Source organism: Arvicanthis niloticus, chromosome 5 (assembly GCF_011762505.2).
Source record: "Arvicanthis niloticus isolate mArvNil1 chromosome 5, mArvNil1.pat.X, whole genome shotgun sequence".
NCBI lineage: Eukaryota > Metazoa > Chordata > Mammalia > Rodentia > Muridae > Arvicanthis > Arvicanthis niloticus.
In genome coordinates, this window is record NC_047662.1 from 24,850,987 (window position 1) to 24,870,224 (window position 19,238).

General features: G+C 48.5%; 1 protein-coding gene and 1 pseudogene across 5 annotated transcripts in view; one reads left to right on the forward strand and one right to left on the reverse strand.

The window, feature by feature from the left end:
• Positions 1-19,238, forward strand: part of Tmem39b (transmembrane protein 39B) — a 29,366-nt gene that overhangs the window by 5,025 nt on the left and 5,103 nt on the right. The window contains exons 1-8 of one of the 5 annotated variants that reach the window (XM_076934132.1): positions 889-1,062; positions 3,996-4,122; positions 4,612-4,831; positions 5,331-5,413; positions 5,533-5,616; positions 5,926-6,080; positions 10,771-11,107; positions 13,324-13,511. In XM_076934132.1, the coding sequence (XP_076790247.1) occupies positions 5,408-5,413; positions 5,533-5,616; positions 5,926-6,080; positions 10,771-11,107; positions 13,324-13,511 (770 nt within the window). In that variant the 5' untranslated portion in view covers positions 889-1,062; positions 3,996-4,122; positions 4,612-4,831; positions 5,331-5,407. Of the gene's footprint in view, positions 1-888; positions 1,063-1,212; positions 1,345-1,659; positions 2,963-3,995; positions 4,123-4,611; positions 4,832-5,330; positions 5,414-5,532; positions 5,617-5,925; positions 6,081-10,770; positions 11,108-13,323; positions 13,512-19,238 lie in introns of those variants that run through there. The other 4 variants (XM_034503428.2, XM_076934133.1, XM_034503431.2 and 1 more) reach the window with 4 other exon arrangements.
• Positions 18,461-18,857, reverse strand: LOC117709209 (large ribosomal subunit protein uL29 pseudogene; annotated as a pseudogene).

Here is a 19,238-nt window from a genome sequence, read left to right on the forward strand (position 1 = left end):
TTAAGTGTTTGCCAAACATAATGATGGTTAACACTGATTAAAACAGGTACTACTACATGGATTTTCTCATTTAATCTTCCATGCCTACAAAGATAATTTATGCTTGCACTAGGTTTGATTTCCAACTCTGCATAAATCTGTCTATAGTCGGAGTAATAATTCCGACACTCTGAAGCAGGATCAGAAACTCAAGGCCATCCTCTAATCCATAGTAAATTCAACGACTGCCAGGGCTACCAGAGGCTCTGTTTCAAAAACCAAAATTGAAGGGCTGCCGAGATGGCTCAGCAAGTAAAGGTTCTTGTAACAAGCCAGACAACCTACATGGTAGAAGAAACTGTACTCCTACAGTTGGTCCTCCCAAGTCCAGTGCTATGCGCATCCCTCCCACTCACACCAAATTCTAAAACGTTAAGAAAAAACCCTAATAGGTGATTATTATTAATACCCAAGAATATTTCAGAATTTGAAAATGTCAGGCGCAGTCTCTAAGCTAAGGTGGTGGCAGTGAAATGAACAGTGAAATAAACATGTGAAATGCATAGAGCTTAGGGTCATCAAGATAGGTCAAACATTGGATATAGAGTGTTGGAGGGAAAGGGAAGATTTTGACTGGGGTGGGCCAAAGTACAATAATAAAACCGGAGCACTGAAAGCCCAGTTTGCGGCTCTCTGAATATGAGGTGACTGTGTTGCACAAGAACAGGATATCACTAGCGGCAGAAGGCCACTCTGGTGTCCTCCTCTTGCCAGAACAGGGTGAAAAAACACAGGAAGGAGGTGGGTTCGCCTCCTCCAGAATCTCAAGCAGCAGCTGCAGGAAAGGCGTGGGGAAAGGCAAGACAAAGAGCGCTAGCACAGCTTTTGTCCGAACGGCCCCTTTAAGAAGCGCGCTCCCGACTCCTAGCCCGCCTAGCATGCAAATTGAGCAGCCGGAGGGAACGTGCAGCTGATACCGGGCCGGGGCTGCGGCGGTTAGTCCTCTCTCGGCCGCCGTCGCCTCCGACATATTGCCCGCAGGAGCTGCGGCGGGGAGCGGAGAGCGCCGGGGGAAGGAGATGGGTGAGCAGAGCTGGCTGGGCTCGTCCGGGGTCGCCGGATGGGGGGGGCCTGGCTGCTAACTGCTGACCCACGCGGACCGGAGTCGCGGGGAGGGGGAGGGGAAGGGACGCGGCGCAGGCGGGACCCCGCCCCTCCGGTCCTGAGGGGGCGGGTCACTGCGTGGTAGGCGGAGCCTCCAAAAGGGAGAGGGCCCCGAGGGGCTCCGGCTTTCTTTGGGGCACACAGTTCTCTGGGCTGGAAATGGGGGCCGGGCACCCTGATGGGAGGGGCTGAGAGCTGAGGGTGAGGCTTTAGGCTTGTGATCGCCGGTGTGGGAGAGAATCTTATGGACTATGGGGGTTTACACTGAGGGCGATGGGGCCGGAGGGAGACGTAGCCCACCAAGGGAGTCCTTTCTGATTCAAGCTTCTAGTCCTAGACAGCTTTGCCTGGCTTGTGGGCGGGGTCTTTGGGTTGACAGTTGTGTGTGGGCGGGGGTTTCTGGGCTAGGGGCTTTATGTGGGTGCAGAGCTTCTAAAAGATAGTGGGTGTGGGCAGAGTTACTGGGCTGAGGGTGTGTATGTGGGTGTGGGGGGGGGGGAGTTTCCAAACCAAATATAACAGTGAGTGAGCAAAGCTTCCGGTCACGGCAGCTCTGTGGACATGCATATTTTGAAGAGCTGTCAGGAAACCTTCAGAGATAGGAAAGCTTGGGTACAGTGTGTATGAAGGGAGGCTACTATGTTGCCATGAGGAAGCCGAGTACTTCGAGTAAGGGTTTGGGAGCTATATGCAGGGACGCTGCCTGGGATCTTAGGCTAGACCACTAAGCTTAGGGATACAGCTTTGTAAAATCTTAAGTTTTGGATTCAGGACCACGGGGCTCTTTCTAAGGTCATCCTGATGTTAAGCTCAGGCCGTGGGTCATTGAGTTACATCTTAGAGCCCTGGAGGAAAAAGTTGTCTCAAACTTGGCCATATTGTAAGCTTCTGGAGACTCCAATCCAGATGAAATCCAGCAAAAACCAGAGCTGAGCAGCTCAGGACTAAGGGTCTGAAAATCTTACCAAACTGGTCCAGTGAACTGGAGTAAGGGAACAGCAGTAAAAATAACAGTCTGGTAGCACATGCCTGTCATCCTAGCATTTAGGAGACTGAGGCAGGTGGATTATCAGTTTGAGGCTACCTTGTGCTACATAGTGAGTCGCTTAAAAAAGTGAATCCACTGACCTTCCATTTTAGTGGGTGAGCCAGCAAACATGTTAGCATATAAGGTAATTTCAGAGGTACCGGAGAGATCACTCAGCAGTTGAGTGTTTTTACTTTTTCAGAGGGCCTAGCTTCAAAGCCTAGCAGCCACACTGTGACTCACAGCCATCCCTAGCTCCAGCTCCGGGGACCTGAAGCCCTCTTCTGGCTTCTGCATGCATGGAGCACACATGTAGTGCGCATACATGCACATAGGCAAAACGTTCATACACAAAATATTTTTTTTTTCTTTTTGGTTTTTTGAGACAGGGTTTCTCTGTATAGTTTTGGCTGTCCTGGAACTCACTCTGTAGACCAGGCTGGCCTCAAACTCAGAAATCCGCCGGCCTCTGCCTCCCAAGTGCTGGGATCAAAGGCTTGCGCCACCACTGCCCGGCATAAATTTTTAAAATAGTTTCTTAAAAAGATAATTTCAGAGAGTGAATTGTGGGAAAAAAAATAGAACAAGGATAGGGGCAACTCCTTCCAAATGGCAGTAGGGGGCGGGGCTGGGAAAAGGCCCAGTGGCTGAGGTGCTTGCTCTGCAATCATGAGGGCTGGAGTTGGGTTCCCCGCCTGTCTAGAAGCTGTCTGAGCAGGTGTGGCAAACCACCTGTAATCAGTCCCAGTACCTGGGAGGCCAAGATGGAGCTGAGATCAAATCAGTGAAATGGTGAGCTTTGAATTCAGAAAGAGTCCCTGCCTTGGTAAACAAAGAGCACAAAGGAAAAAGACATTGGCTGGGCAGTGGTGGCTCACACCTTTAGTCTCAGCACTTGGCAGGAGGAGGCAGGCAGATCTCTGAGTTCAAGGCCAGCCTGGTCTACAGAGTGAAATCCAGGACAGCCAGTGCTACACAGAGAAACCCTGTCTCAAAAAAGCAAAATATAAAAAAGAATGGTTGGGAGGCTAGAGAGATGCCTCTATGGTTAAGAGCACTGAGTGCTCTTCCAGAGGTCCTGAGTTCTATTCCCAGCAACCACATAGTGGCTCACAACCCTTTGTAGTGGGATCCGATATCCTTTTGTGGTATGTGTGAAGACAGGACAGTGTACTCTTATACATAAAATAAATTTTAAAAAAAAAAAAAAAAGGCATTGGGAAGATACTTTAGTTCTGAATGTGCTTGCCACACAAGCGTGAGAACCTGAGTTTGATCCCCAGAACCTATGTAAAAATGGTGGGCGTGATAGCCTGAGTTTGTAATCCCAGCACTGTGGAGACAGACCTGGGGATTGCTGTGGCTGACTGGCCAGCCAGCCTAACCTGATTGGCAAGTCCCAGGCCAATAGGAGGTCCTGTTTGGAAATGACGGGAACAAGGACAAGGTAGAGAGAACTGTGCAGACCTGCTGACCTGAGCCCAACTCTACATGCACCATGCACAGCACAGCCAGAGGTGACAAGTGTGCTTACTGGAGAGAGAGGGGCCATGGATACCTGGAGCACTGAGTAGGGTGGGACACAGGCAGAGAATAACAGGTGACGAGGAAGCAGGCATGAGCTGCTTTGTAGGCTCCTGGGAGGTTTGAATGAGAAAATGAAATGCATGAGACCAAGGCTAGCCTTGTCAACATAGCAAGTTCCAGGACAGCCAGGCTTACATAGAGACCCTGACTCAAAAAACAGAAGAAAGAAGGAAGAATAAAAACGAAATACCAGTTAACCAAGATAGCACTGCTGTCATCCTTGATATGTGGCCTACAGGAGGACGAAGAGGTCCCAACAGGACATCTTACTATCGAAACCCGCTCTGTGAGCCAGGATCATCAGGAGCCTCTGGTGGAGGCCACTCTTCTAGTGCATCAGTGAGCAGCGTCCGTTCTCGAAGCAGGTAAGCCACCTCTGTGTCTTACCCCACCCTGTGGTAGTGTGGATCAAGCTGCCCCTTACTGGATGTAAGGACGTACTATGTTACATGCCTGGTGGGGCTGGAGGGGACCAGAGTGAGCTCTGAGGTTGGTCACCTGGAGAGATGCCGTGAGATTCTGTAGAAGCAACAACACCCTTGTTCCAGTTGGGGTTCTACTGATCTATTGATGCTTACACAAGCTGCCATCTGCCTCTGGCCCTCCTTTTCTGTATTTGTAAAGCAAGCCTCATAATTCCCTCCTAGGAAGTATGGGAAGACCTGAACAGTGTCAGGAGGGGAAAGGCTCTCCTTCTCTTTTGCTCCCTTTGCCAGTCAGGCAAGATGAGGAAGACTTCATCCTTTTGAGCTTTTGATTACATCCTTTTCTGCTGTAATACACTGTCGTGTGCTCCAGAAGCTTTTCCTGGTCAGGCTCCCAGGTTAGCTCCTGATGTTACTTTCCACTTCCAGGACCACTTCTGGGACGGGACTCTCCAGCCCTCCGCTGGCCGCCCAGACTGTCGTGCCTCTACAGCACTGCAAGATCCCCGAGCTGCCGGTCCAGGCCAGCATTCTGTTTGAGCTCCAGCTCTTCTTCTGTCAGCTCATAGCCCTGTTTGTGCACTACATCAACATCTATAAGACAGTCTGGTGGTATCCACCCTCACACCCACCTTCCCACACCTCCCTGGTAGGTGCTCAAACAGCATCTGCTGTGCACGTGCACGTATGTGTGTACATGTGTACGTGTGTGTGTACATGTGTTTACATGTGTGTGCACGTGTGTGTATGTGTGTGTGTGCATGTGTGTGTACGTGTATGTATGTGTACATGTGCACACATGCGTGTGTGTGCACGTGTGTGTGTGTGTGTGTGTGTGTGTGTGAGCGCATGTGTGTCATAGCTTATCAAGCACCCCTGTACTCCACTGTACCTGGCTCCATATTGGGCATAATGGATGTAGAGGAAACAGGAAACTGACGGCTCTTAACTATTTGTAGCGTGCTCAGGACTCCACTGGGCATTGTAGAGGCAGCAGCGTTGATTCTGACAGGATCGATCCTAAGTCTTGTCTGAGACATGAGTCACGGAAATGTACGAATGTTTCAGGAGTGGACAGAGGAAGAGGTTCAGGGACAGGGACATGGTGTCGGAGCAATAGTGCTCACACACCACTCTCTTATCCCCAGGGACTGTCCCACTTGCTTTCTCTGGGTCCTGTTCTACTCCTCTAGGTAATTTCCTGGCCTGAGTCAGCTGGAGGCCAATGAAGGTCAGAGAATGGGGACAGTCTCTATGGAAAGGACTGGGCAGGGGGAGATAGTGGGTACAAGAAAAGCCTATGTATAAAGAAGGGGCCCGTGTGACCCCCAGGCCTCTGCCCCCTGACAGAACTTCCACCTGATCGACTTCAACCTGCTGATGGTGACCACCATTGTTCTGGGCCGCCGCTTCATTGGGTCCATCGTGAAGGAGGTGATTGGGTCTAGAGGCTGGCCAGGGGCTTTGGGATTCCCCTTTCCCCTGGGATGCCAAGGAGACACACCTAGCCCTCAGCCCTAAGACATTTCCTTTGAGCTCCTTGTGGACTTATTTGACAAACATTTCTGGTATCCCATGGTCTCTCCCAATCCAGTAGGCATCAGAAAGGCGACTTTACCAGATTCTTCCCAGGCTGTTGTGCTCCTTTCCCTGGGTGGGGTTAGAGGCCACGTTTGGTGGGATTGGGCATAGCTCCTGTGGCTTCCATCCAAGGCCCCCTCCTGTCATCCCACCCCACCCCAGGCTTCTCAGAGGGGGAAGGTCTCCCTCTTCCGCTCCATCCTGCTGTTCCTCACCCGCTTCACGGTGCTCACGGCCACAGGCTGGAGTCTGTGCCGGGCCATCATCCACCTCCTGAGGACCTACTCCTTTCTGAACCTCCTGTTCCTCTGCTACCCGTGAGTACCTCACCTCACCCCTAGCACCTCACACTTGATTCTACTCTTTTTATGGCTGGGTTATCAGGCTTTCGTGTCTGGAAGACTTACAGGCAGACAGGCAGCAACAATAACCTCTCAGGACATCTGATGATCAAGATGATGTGGGTTTTTTTTTATAGAAGAAATTGAAATGGTATAAGCTACTCCATCTCTTCTGATGGAAGGTAGGAATGGGGTTCCGATCCGAATGAATACCCAAGGGGACATTTGAAAGTGAGAATGCATGGGCTTACTTGGTCTCTTTTTCTTTGCTTTCTGTTTTTGTTGTTGTTCTCTCTGTGTCCCTCCCCTCCTCCCCTTCCTCCTCGGTCCCTTTCCCCTTTCTGGTCCAGAATCAAGCAGCCTCCTCGCCTGGCTGCCTGGGCCTTAACAGTTACTCCCAGCCTCATCCTTTCTGGTTCCCAAACATGCTCAGGATGGACCAGTTCGGGCTCTTAGAGAGCTTCAAAGCTGGGCCCTCTGCTTTCCTACCCTGCAAGAAGACTAAGAACACGCTGGTTTGGCGATTCTCATACCTGCTTTATAAGTAGAATTTTTCTGAGTTTAAAAATTACCAGCGTGAGCCGGGCAGTGGTGGTGCACGCCTTTGATCCTAGCACTTGGGAGGCAGAGGCAGGTGGATTTCTGAGTTTGAGGCCAGCCTGGTCTACAGAGTGAGTTCCAGGACAGCCAGGGCTGTTATACAGAGAAACCCTGTCTCAATAAAACAAAACAAAAATTACCAGCTGGGTAGTGGTTGTGGTACACACGTTTAATCCCAGCATTAGGGAGACAGAGGCAGGTAGACCTCTTGAGTTTGAGGCCAGCCTGGTCTACAGAGCAAGTTCCAGGCTACACAGAGAAATTCTGTCACAAAAAAAAAAAAAAAAAAAAAAAGCCAAATCAGCAACAACAGAAATTATATCTAGCACAGTACGAGGCTGTTCTCCTATCTATTGCCATGAAAAATATCTAAACTCTATGGTTATTTATAGAAAATCTCAGGGGGTAAGGGGGCTGGAGAGATGGCTCAGAGGTAAAGAGCACTGACTGCTCTTTCAGAGGTTCTGAGTTCAATTCCTAGCAACCACATGGTGGCTCAACCATCTGTAATGGTATCTGATGCCCTCTTCTGGTGTGTCTGAAGACAGCAACAGGGTATTCACATACATAAAATTAATAAATAAATCTTAAAGAAAAAAGAAAGAAAATCCCATTATGTTATATTAACATGTAGTATAATGTGAATATATTTTTTAAAAGTGTAGTGATGGCCATGGGGGCACACACTAGTAATCCTAGCACCTAGGAGGTAGGAGAGCAGCAAAAGTTCAGGGGCACCCTCAGCTGCACAGTGAGTTGGAGCCAGCTTGGGCTACATATAATCCTGTCCAGAAAAACCCAAACCAAACCAAATCAATACAGCTTCTGTCGAGGGATGGGGACACCTCTCAGTTGTAGAGCGCTTGTATGAAACGCTCAAGCTTGCAGGTTTTATTGCCAGTACCACAAGACTAAGAAAAACAACAAACCAGGCTTTTATAGAGTTAAATGTTTTTATAAGAGGTGTGTCAGTCACATAATTAAAATCTAGAAGAGATAAAGTAGATTGTTTGCTCAGTATGCCAGAGGCTCTGGGTTGTGGTCCCCAGTACCACATGTACTGGGCATAATGGCAAAAACCTGTACTTCAGCACTGAGGTGCCTCCTGAGGCGGAGGCAGGAGGGTCAGCCTCTAGCTTAGCCTTGGCTTCATACCAGATTCAAGTCCAGGCTAGTATATAGAAAACTTCTCTCTTGAGGTCTGGGTTGGTGGCTCAGTAGTTAAGGACACTTATTGCTCTCTGCAGAGGATACACCCACATGGCAGCTCAAAATTGTCTTAACTCCAATTCCAAGGGCTCTGACGCCCTGTTCCTACAGTCAGGGCCTGACTCCCTCTTCCTACCTCCAGGGGCTCTGACACCCTCTTCCTACCATCAGGGCCTTTTTTACACATACGTTTATGCAGGTAAAATTCTCAGACACATAAAGATTTACATATATAAAAAATATCCCCCTCCCAACCTTCCACAGAATTTCTCTGCATAGCCCTGGCTGTTTTGGGGATGGCTTTGAACTCAGAGATCCTCCTGCCTCTTCCTCCTGAGTGCTGGGATTAAAGATGTGCACCACCGCTGCCTGGCAGTGACCAGTAAGTAGGGAGCAGTGAGGTGGGTGCTCCTTGTCGGGCTGTGTGCTTCCATAGTCCAAAACAGTGATGGTCTATCATGGGGGGAGGGGGCAGAGGCTTCAGTTCTCATGCTTTATTCAGTTGCACCTGGGACTCTGGAGCACTGGACTGGAAGAAGTGAGTGGGGACCAAAGATCTGATCACGTCTATAGTTTGTAGCATTTTTCTTTAATCTGCTTCAGCCTTACTGCGTGCTTCCATTTCAAACCAGATTATTTATGTGGTCACTCTGGGAAGATAAGTTGCTGGCTGCAAGGCACCATCCCATAATATAATCATATACTGTATGGTCGAGTAGCCACCAACATCCCTGATTACAGAGCCTTGAGGCCGGCTCCTCTGAAGCATGCCGTGCAGAGCAGATTCTGAAGACTGCCTTCAGGCAAAGACAGACATCTGCTTAGTAAACTTAAACCCTGAGGTGCCGAAACAGCTGTGTTTTCTGTGCATCGCAATGGTAAAATGAAATATTAAAACAGTTTTCTCTCAGTGTGGCTACTTGTAAAATGTAAATGGCCTGCGTGACCCTTACGTTTCTGCTGGAAAGCTCTGCTGTAGACTCTGGCTTCTTCACGGATCATCACGTCTCTGTCTGCTTTCCAAATTGGTCAAGGTCATCTGAGCTTGTTTTTATAGTTTTTCTTTTTGGTGATTTAGATTTCTTTTCTCTCTTTCTCTCTCTCTCTCTCTCTCTCTTTTTTTTTTTCGATTTTAAATTATGTCTGAGTTCTAGGGATCAAAGTCAGGTTGTCAGGCTTGGTGGCGAGTGCCTTTACTCACTCAGCCATGTCTCTGGCTTTTACCCACTCTTTTGATATATTGCCTACTTGTCTGTCATCTCTGAAGGATTATGTCCAGGACATTGTACAGGTGCCAGAATCTAAGATCCTACGTGTATGACGATGTGGCAATGATAAACAGTTAAGGCACGTTTTCCTGCATACCACACTACGTAGAATACCTTTGATACCTAATACAGTGTAAATGCTATGTGAAAAGTTGCTACCACAAATAAAGCTGCTAACTGGTGTTTAGAAACACGTGCCAACGGGAAGACTATACATGTTCAATGCAGATACTGCCAACGATCATTATAGGCTTATGTATTGAGTACACAACGTCAAAAATATAGCATTACTTTTTTGCCCAGTAGCACATGCCTGTAATCTGAGCACTTGGGAGCATAGTCAGGAAGTTCTTGCGTTTGAGAATTGGCCTGGTCCACACAGCAAGTTAAGGATGAGGACAACCCTGGGTTACATAGTAAGACCCTGTCTCCAAAATAATTTTAGCCCATGTTACTTACATATGCAGATTGTTATATTCCTTCAGGCTATGGGGCCCAGTTAGTTTGTCCTCAGAGTCCCAGCCATACGTTCTAAAACCCCTTGACTAAGTCTTCCTGACCCCACTTGGGTGCTGCATAGGGGACATGTGGGGATCTATTTCAGTGCCTGGCACAAAATAGACACAGAAGAAGTATTTGTTGTTACGTGCACTCCCCTGCAAAGTGAAAAACATTGTCTTACATATGCACCCAGTTATACAACCTAGACCTGTTTTGTGGCATTGTGTTATAGTTTGTTTGAGACAAGATCTCAATATATCGCTCAGGGCAGCCTAGAACCCACGATCTTCCTTAGCTTCCCAGGTTTTGAAATTACTGGCACATGCTACCATGTCCACCTTATGCTGTTTTTGTTTGTTTGTTTGTTTTGTTTGTTGAGACAGGGTCTCTCTATGTAGTCCTGGCTGTCCTGGAACTCATTATGTAGACCAGGCTGGCCTGGAAGTCAGAGATCCGCCTGCCCCCTGCCTCCCATTTCCTGGATTTAGAGGTGTGCACCACTGTGCCTGCTCCCCATCTTCTGCTTTTAATTGATTGGAGGTGTTTTGTGTTTTATTTTTGTTTTTTTTTTTTTGTTTTTTTTTGGTTTTTTTTTTCTGTTTTTCTTAATTTATTTGGTCCCAAACAGCTCTAAGTCTAAACCTAGGCTCTGTTTCTTCTGTAACTAGTTGTATAACCCTTGAGAACTAGCTACACTGCTCTGACCTACAGCTTCCTTGAGAAAAGGGTAAAGTCATAGCACCTAATGCCTGCTATGCCTCTAAGAAAGAAGAGGTTGCATGTAGAAGACATAACCTGGATCATAGACTGTGCCCAATGTCTGTGGGTTGCCATGGTGATTGTTAGTTATTATCATACAGGGAAGACCTTACCTTCTGCTTCCTACTGTCTCCTTAGTTCCAGCGTGCACTTGTTACTAAGACATGTTTTGAACCATTGACTTGGATGGAGAGGTGGAGGGACAGGAGGGTGGGATGGGAGGGTTGAAGCCCAGCTGGGAAGTCAGAGTTGTTCCCTACTCCTGGATTGAGGGTCAGGATTCTGAACTGAGGATAGGCCTGGCCTCTCACCTCTGTCTTCCATGGCAGGTTTGGGATGTACATTCCGTTCCTGCAGCTGAACTATGACCTTCGCAAGACAAATCTCTTCACCCACGTGGCTTCCATGGGACCCCGAGAGGCAGTCAGTGGCCTGGCAAGGAGTCGGGACTACTTTCTGACACTGCGGGAGACTTGGAAGCAACATACCCGACAGTTATATGGCCCGGAAGCCATGCCCACCCACGCCTGCTGCTTGTCACCCAGCCTCATTCGCAATGAAGTTGAGTTCCTCAAAATGGACTTCAATTGGCGAATGAAGGAAGTCCTTGTCAGTTCCATGCTGAGTGCCTATTATGTGGCCTTTGTACCTGTTTGGTTTGTGAAGGTACATAGCTCAACACAAGCCAAGTGGCTTGCTGCTCCCCCTGCCCACCAGCCCTCCTGCTTGTATAAGTAACTTTCCTGGGGTTTTTGTTGTTCATTATTGTTATTTCTTTGTTTTCTGGGTATGTCTCTGTGTGTATGTCTGTGTGTGTGTGCCTGTGAGGGTGTGGGTGTGGGTGTGGGTGTGGGTGTGGGTGTGGGTACACATATAGGTGGAAGCCAGAGATTGCTATTGAGTGTGTTCCTCAGTTGCTCTCCATCTTATTTCTGTCACTGAGTCTGGAGCTTGCTGATTGGGCTAGACCCAGAGATCTTTCTGTCTGCTTCCCCAGTGCTGGACACACAGACACCACGCCCGCACACCCAGCTTTGTCACACATGTGCTGAGCACTAGAGCCCAGGGCCTCAGGCTTGGGCATCGAGCATTTGACCATCTGAGTCATCTCTGCAGCCTCATGGCTGCCAGCTGTGATAGGAGTTCTCCTGCAGATCTGCAATGCAGAAGACAAGGTTCCCTGAAAGGGAGTGACCTATCCAAGACTCCTGATGAATGGAAGCGACTTCATATGTCAGTGGCTACTTTGGCACAGGTCCAGGAGTGTCCTATTTTGCCACTGAATAAAGAAACCAGTAGCTGAGGCAGGAGAGATGGTTCAGCAGTTAAGAACATTGGCTGTTCCTGCAGTGGACAGGTTCCCAGCACCCACATGATGTGTAACTTTAGTTCCAGAGGTTCATCCTCCTCTGACCTCTGCAGATACTGTTGTATGTGGTACACACACACATACATGCACACACACAAACACACATGCAGGCATAAAAGAAAGAAATCTTGAAAGAAAAAAAAACAGGAATCACTGGATCTGAGAGACCTCGAAAATGTATTCTCTCCTTTAACTTTCTTTAGCTGCAATAGACTTGAAATCTTGCTTCAGGATGCACGCTGCCTGTCTGTCTGTCTGCCTGTGTGCATGTGTGTTTATGTAGGCATGTACATGCTGTGATTTATGTGTGGAAGTCAGTGGAAGCCTTATCTTGTAGGAGATGCTTTGTCCCTTCCACAGTCTGGGTCCTGAAGATTGAAGTCATGTTGTCAAGTCTAGAAGCAGATGCCTTTTACCTCCTGAATTGTCTCTCTGGCCCCAGGATAAACTTTAAAGAATGGAGGTTGGAGGTTGGAGAGATGGCTCAGTAGTTAAGAGCACTGGCTGCTTTTTCGGAGGCCCAGTTCCCAGAACCCACATGGCAGCTCATAACTGTCTTTAACTCTAGTTCCAAGGGACTTAGTGCCTTTTGGTCTCTGCCAGCACTGCATGCATATGGTACACAGACATACATGTAGGCAAAACATTCATATCACATAAAATATTCTTTAATGTGTATGGGTGTTTTTGCCTACATCTATTGGTCTGTGCACCATTTCTGTGCCTGGTGCCCTCAGAGGCCAGAAAAGAGTATTACATTCCTCAGAACTAAAGTTATAGATGGGTCTAAGTCACCACATCAGCGCTGAGAGTTGAACCCAGGTCCTCTTGAAGAGCAACAGCCTTCAAACCTTAACCTTCAAGCCTCTTAACCCTTGAGCCACATCTCTAGCCCCACACAAAATAATTTTTTTTAAAAATTGGGTGTTGTGAGGACTCTCTGTGCTGAGAACTTTGATATGTATTCAAGTCTCTCTATGCCTAGGTTGTCTGTGGTTCCTCTTACCCTCATCTAACTTATGAGGAAAGCAAAGAACAGACAAGTTAAATGACTTTTTTTTTTTTTTTTTTTTTTTTTTTTTTTTGGTTTTTCGAGACAGGGTTTCTCGGTGTAGCCCTGGCTGCCCTGGAACTCACTCTGTAGACCAGGCTGGCCTTGAACTCAGAAATCTGCCTGCCTCTGCCTCCCAAGTGCTGGGATTAAAGGCGTGCGCCCAAGTTAAATGACTTGCCAAAAGTCGAATGGTTCATGGTTAATGTGCAGCCAAGGCAAGAGTGACCCACTTTCTTTGGATGCTCACATACACTCTGGCCTGGAATAGGGGACAGTAGACCAGTTTCTACCATAGGAAATTGGGTCCAGGGTCCAAGCTGCCCTTTTGCAGTGTGTAATTGTTGGTATCAGGTGGTGTTGAAATCTTCACAGTACAATCCTAACTTCTAAGTAGAATCAGGGAGCAGGAGTAGGCCACTGTGGAAATCCTGAGCCTGACCGGCTTCCTGCTCTCCCCAGAATACGCATTATTATGACAAGCGTTGGTCCTGTGAGCTCTTCCTGCTGGTGTCCATCAGTACATCTGTGATCCTCATGCAGCAGCTGCTTCCTGCCAGCTACTGTGACCTGCTGCACAAGGCTGCCGCCCACCTGGGCTGCTGGCAGAAGGTGGACCCGGCCCTGTGCTCCAATGTGCTGCAGCACCCGTGAGTTGTCATGCCAACCCCCCACCCCCTGCCCAACCAACCCTAGTTCCCTGGGCAGGGTATGGAGTCACTTGCCCTCCTGCTCCTTAACTCATTCAATTGGCCAGCAAACTTGTCTTACACAGTCGGACATATGTCCAGAGTATGGTGGGGCTCTGGGTAGACCTGTTGTTTGTCCTTGGGAAGCTTGCATGTGTTCCGGGAGAGGGACAGGTGATTCTGCTCAGAGATCCACCCGTCTCGTTAGTGTCCACCGACTGACTAACAGATTGTTCATGCATGCAGTCATTCCTCACTCCTGTCACATGCTCACGGAATTCCTCAACCATTCCATTTCCCGTTCCTTCTTGGAGTCACTCTCTTCAGCCTGGGGCTGTGTCAGGCAGAGGAGCTTGCTCTTTGACCTATAAGCTGTAGAGGACTTTAAACAGTAAAAAGAACCTTCCAATTTATGCTTGTCAAGACCTCGGTGAGAACAAAAGTGGTTCTTTGTTGGCGCATGGTAGACCCTGTCCATTGGAGGGAGAACTACAGACATGAGTGAACTCTTTTAACAGGTTTGCATAGTGATGGAGGAAGATAGCCAGGTAAAAGTTAGTTCAGACCAGTGAGGCAGAAGGCTCCCCTGCACAGGACTGCTGGGCTGACACTCCTTTAGCTTCCTCATTCTTTGCTGGTTGGTGCCTAATACTTGTACAACTCTTCAGTGGAATCCTTTTCCTGATTATACCAGTCATCCCTCATTGAAAGTTCTCATATATGAGTCAGAAGCCAGCCAAGAGGAGGCCTCTCTCTTGTCAAGACCTCAGTCAGAATAAGTGTAGAGGTAGGCCAACCAAAGTGCAAGCCCAAGTGCAGACTTAGAGCCCGAGTGCCCTTGGGTCAATGCTACCTTCAGTCATGATCCTTCCCATGCTGTTGGGGAGGCTCAGAGAGAAATGACCGACCTTACTGAATCGGCTCTGCTCAGCCTCAGGCACTGGGGGAAGGAGGAGTCCAAAGACAGAATGCAGCTGGACGAGGTGTCACACACCTTCTGTCCCAGCACTTGGGAGGCAGAAGTGGGTGGATCTCTGAATTCAAGACCAACCTGGTCTACAGAGTGGGTTCCAGGACAGCCAGGGCTGCATACAGAAATTCTTTCTCAAAAACACAAGAAAGGGAGGGAGAGCGCTGCCTGTCTGCCCTCACTTAGGCCCTTGACTAAGGTCACGGCCTTTTGCGGAGTATCCAGGCTGATGAGCTGGGAGCCCTTCAGTTGTTTGTTTGTTTGTTTGTTTGTTTGTTTCTGCATCCTAACACACTGCCTCTAGCCAGAATGGGTCTCTGGGTTCTTGCATGCTTTATGCACTTCTATGTCTAGCCTTTCCTCAGGATGCACTGGAATGTTCTAGCCTCTCTTATTTGCTGACCACCCAGACGAGCCAGGTGCCCTCCTTGGTACTGGACCTTTCCATTCAGTGCCCCACCCACACTGTGTTCTCTTCCCATCCTACCTCCTGTTGCTTTGCCTCCTGCTGATCATTCCAGGACCAAGAGCCTCTGGAAACCATGGCTCTTGCCTGTGTAGTACTCAGTTCTCACGTCTTCCGTCAGAGTGCCTGGCTGAGGTTTGTGGACATTTAATTTAATTGTTTAGATTGGCTTATTTTATGATCGAGTGTTTTGACTGCATGCCTGGTGACCACAGAGGTCAGAAACCTAGAACTGGAGTTGCAGACGGTTGTGAGCCACTTCATGGGTGTTTGGAATTGAACCCAGGTCCTCTGCAAGATGTAACAGTGGTTTTCATTTTGTTTCGTTTGTTTTTCGAGACAGGGTTTCTCTGTGTAGCCCTGGTTGTCCTGGAACTCACTCTGTAGACTAGGCTGGCCTCAAACTCAGAAATCCACCTGCCTCTGCCTCCCAAGTGTTGGGATTAAAGTCATGCGCCACTACTGCCCGGCACAACAGTGTTTTTAACTGCTGAGCCATTTCTCTAGCCCTGTCAATTTTTTTTCAGATAAAATTTACATATACTATATACTATACAAACTACAAATTTTATAATTCTTTCAGGTTTGGTTTATTTTATTTTATTTTATTTTTTTTTTTTTGGTTTATTTTGGTTTTTTTTCAGTGTTTGGTTTTTGGGTTTTTTTGTTTTGTTTTACAGGGTTTCTCTGTAGCCCTAGTGTTCCTAGAACCCCTCTGTAGACCAGGTTGGCCTCAAACTCAGAGTTCTGCCTGCCTCTGCCTCCCAAGAGCTGGGATTGAAGGGATGCACCACCATGCCTAGCTCTATGGCTGGACGTTTTGCAGATTCTGCCAGAATTTAAATAGTGACATGGAGACTTCTAATACAGTTTAAAGCTTAGGCCTCTTGCTGGAGCAGTCTCCCAGCTACCGTTTAAACTTAACCAGACTATTCTAGCCTGTGACCCACCATGGGGCTAGTTCTTTACCTCCCTCATCTGTTCCGGTCCAGTCCATGTCTGTTCCCTCCCATGTCCACTTGTGTTTGTGTGTGTCTGTGTGTCTGTATGTCTGTATATGCTGTTCATGCTCACCAGCAGAGGGCATCAGATCTCATTACAAATGGTTGTGAGCCACCATGTGGTTGCTGGGAATTGAACTCAGGACCTCTGGAAGAACAGTCAGGGCTCTTAACCAGTGAGCCATCTCTCCAGTCCCCCAGCCCACCCATTGTGTCCACTTTTGATTCTCCCTTCTGCTTGCATCCTCTGTCACTCTGCCTAGAAGTTCTGCCCTCGGACTTCTTGACCCATCGATTGGCCATCAGCTCTTTATCACAAGCAGTTGGCATTGAGACAACACCTGATACATCTCTTAGACTACCTTTAGGCAGATGAGCAAGGACAAACATTTACAAGATAGAAAACACAAAATAAAAAATGGAAAATAGAAGACCTGGTGATGACAACACGAAATCCTGCCGTGCCTGACTCTGCCAGTGCAGAGTCAACAACTGACGTGCAGAGCCACCGTAACAGAACTCGAGGAAGGTCAGCCCAACATCTCCCCTTCTAGTTCAAGAAACAGCCTTATCTCTAACATCAATAAACTGTATACAATAACAGTTATAAGTTCTGTCAGGTGAGATGTACATTCACAGTGTCTAGTCCACAGTGTTTTACTGTCTGTTTTACTTGCTGTCCAGGCTCTGTGGTGTCATCCGAGGCTAGGAAAATGCAGTGCCTAACTGCAGTCCTGTCTGAAGCAGTCTGTGAGGCTGGTCCATCTGAAGCAGTCTGTGAGGCTGGTCCATCTGAGGCAGTCTGTGAGGCTGGTCCATCTGAGGCAGTCTGTGAGGCTGGACCATCTGAGGCAGTCTGTGAGGCTGGACCATCTGAGGCAGTCTGTGAGGCTGGTCCATCTGAGGCAGTCTGTGAGGCTGGTCCATCTGAGGCAGTCTGTGAGGCTGGTCCATCTGAGGCAGTCTGTGAGGCTGGACCATCTGAGGCAGTCTGTGAGGCTGGTCCATCTGAGGCAGTCTGTGAGGCTGGTCCATCTGAGGCAGTCTGTGAGGCTGGACCATCTGAGGCAGTCTGTGAGGCTGGTCCATCTGAGGCAGTCTGTGAGGCTGGTCCATCTGAGGCAGTCTGTGAGGCTGGACCATCTGAGGCAGTCTGTGAGGCTGGACCATCTGAGGCAGTCTGTGAGGCTGGTCCATCTGAGGCAGTCTGTGAGGCTGGTCCATCTGAGGCAGTCTGTGAGGCTGGACCATCTGAGGCAGTCTGTGAGGCTGGTCCATCTGAGGCAGTCTGTGAGGCTGGACCATCTGAGGCAGTCTGTGAGGCTGGTCCATCTGAGGCAGTCTGTGAGGCTGGACCATCTGAGGCAGTCTGTGAGGCTGGACCATCTGAGGCAGTCTGTGAGGCTGGTCCATCTGAGGCAGTCTGTGAGGCTGGTCCATCTGAGGCAGTCTGTGAGGCTGGACCATCTGAGGCAGTCTGTGAGGCTGGTCCATCTGAGGCAGTCTGTGAGGCTGGACCATCTGAGGCAGTCTGTGAGGCTGGTCCATCTGAGGCAGTCTGTGAGGCTGGTCCATCTGAGGCAGTCTGTGAGGCTGGACCATCTGAGGCAGTCTGTGAGGCTGGTCCATCTGAGGCAGTCTGTGAGGCTGGACCATCTGAGGCAGTCTGTGAGGCTGGTCCATCTGAGGCAGTCTGTGAGGCTGGACCATCTGAGGCAGTCTGTGAGGCTGGACCATCTGAGGCAGTCTGTGAGGCTGGTCCATCTGAGGCAGTCTGTGAGGCTGGTCCATCTGAGGCAGTCTGTGAGGCTGGACCATCTGAGGCAGTCTGTGAGGCTGGTCCATCTGAGGCAGTCTGTGAGGCTGGACCATCTGAGGCAGTCTGTGAGGCTGGTCCATCTGAGGCAGTCTGTGAGGCTGGTCCATCTGAGGCAGTCTGTGAGGCTGGACCATCTGAGGCAGTCTGTGAGGCTGGTCCATCTGAGGCAGTCTGTGAGGCTGGACCATCTGAGGCAGTCTGTGAGGCTGGTCCATCTGAGGCAGTCTGTGAGGCTGGACCATCTGAGGCAGTCTGTGAGGCTGGACCATCTGAGGCAGTCTGTGAGGCTGGTCCATCTGAAGCAGTCTATGAGGCTGGACCATCTGAAGCAGTCTGTGAGGCTGGACCATCTGAGGCTAGCTGCTTTGTCTTCATTGATATCTGGTCTTTTTCTCTGAAAACAAACTTTAAAAGGTAACATTGTAGGGACATTTCTGCATTAACACATGAGAATAGCAAATAGCTCGGGTTTTTTTGTGTGTACGCATTTTTGTCTACATGTATTATGCCTGTGTGAGGGTGTCAGGTCTTGAACTTACAGATAGGCGTGAACTGCCATGTGGGTGCTCGGAATTGAGCCCTGGTCCTCTGAAAGAACAGGCAGTGCTTTTTTTTTTTCCCCAGTCAGTCTTCTACTTTATTGCCGTTGTCGTCTCAGGCCTTGACTGCATACTTGCGCAGTGGGTACGGCCGCGCCTTCCACTGCTGCTTCTTGGTCTTCAGCTTCTCTTCGTGCTTGGTGACCTGGCAGCTCATGGCTCTAGTCTTCTTGGGTCGCAGGTCCAGGGGCTTGTACTTCTTGCCCTTGTACAATTTCTTGAGGTTTTCTTTTTGAGTCTGGTTAATGACAGTGAGGACACAGGCAATAGATTTGCGTACGGCTCGTATCTTGGAGAGCTTAGACGTGAAGCTGGGAGAGTTCCACTCTCAGATCGTCCAGTTGTTTCAACAGCTCCTCCTTCTTCTTGCCGTGCAGGTTCTGAGCCTTAATCTTGGCCATTGCTGCATTCCAGCCAGTGCTCTTAACCACTGAGCCATCTCTCCAGCCCCTGTAGTTCTGATTTTTAAACTGAAGCATATGGGCTTTGAATTACTTTACGTATTCTATTCTGTCATTCCTAATTTATTGGCATAAATAAATGGTAGACATGTGATTTAAATGTTTCTCTAAGTTTTGTTGTATTGTTAGCAGTTTAGCATTCCATCTCTCAGTCTGTCCTTCCCTGAGTCTACTCTATTCTGATGTTTCTTAGAGAGGACATAGAGAGGACCATTACCGAAAATATTATCATTGTTTCATGCTGATAATTAAACAAAACTATACAGAAGCCAAATGCCCTCTGTCATGATGTTTTCCTTTTTGTTGTTGTTGTTGGTTTTTTTTTTTTTAGATTTATTTATTTTTTTATTTATTTTATGTATGAGTACACTG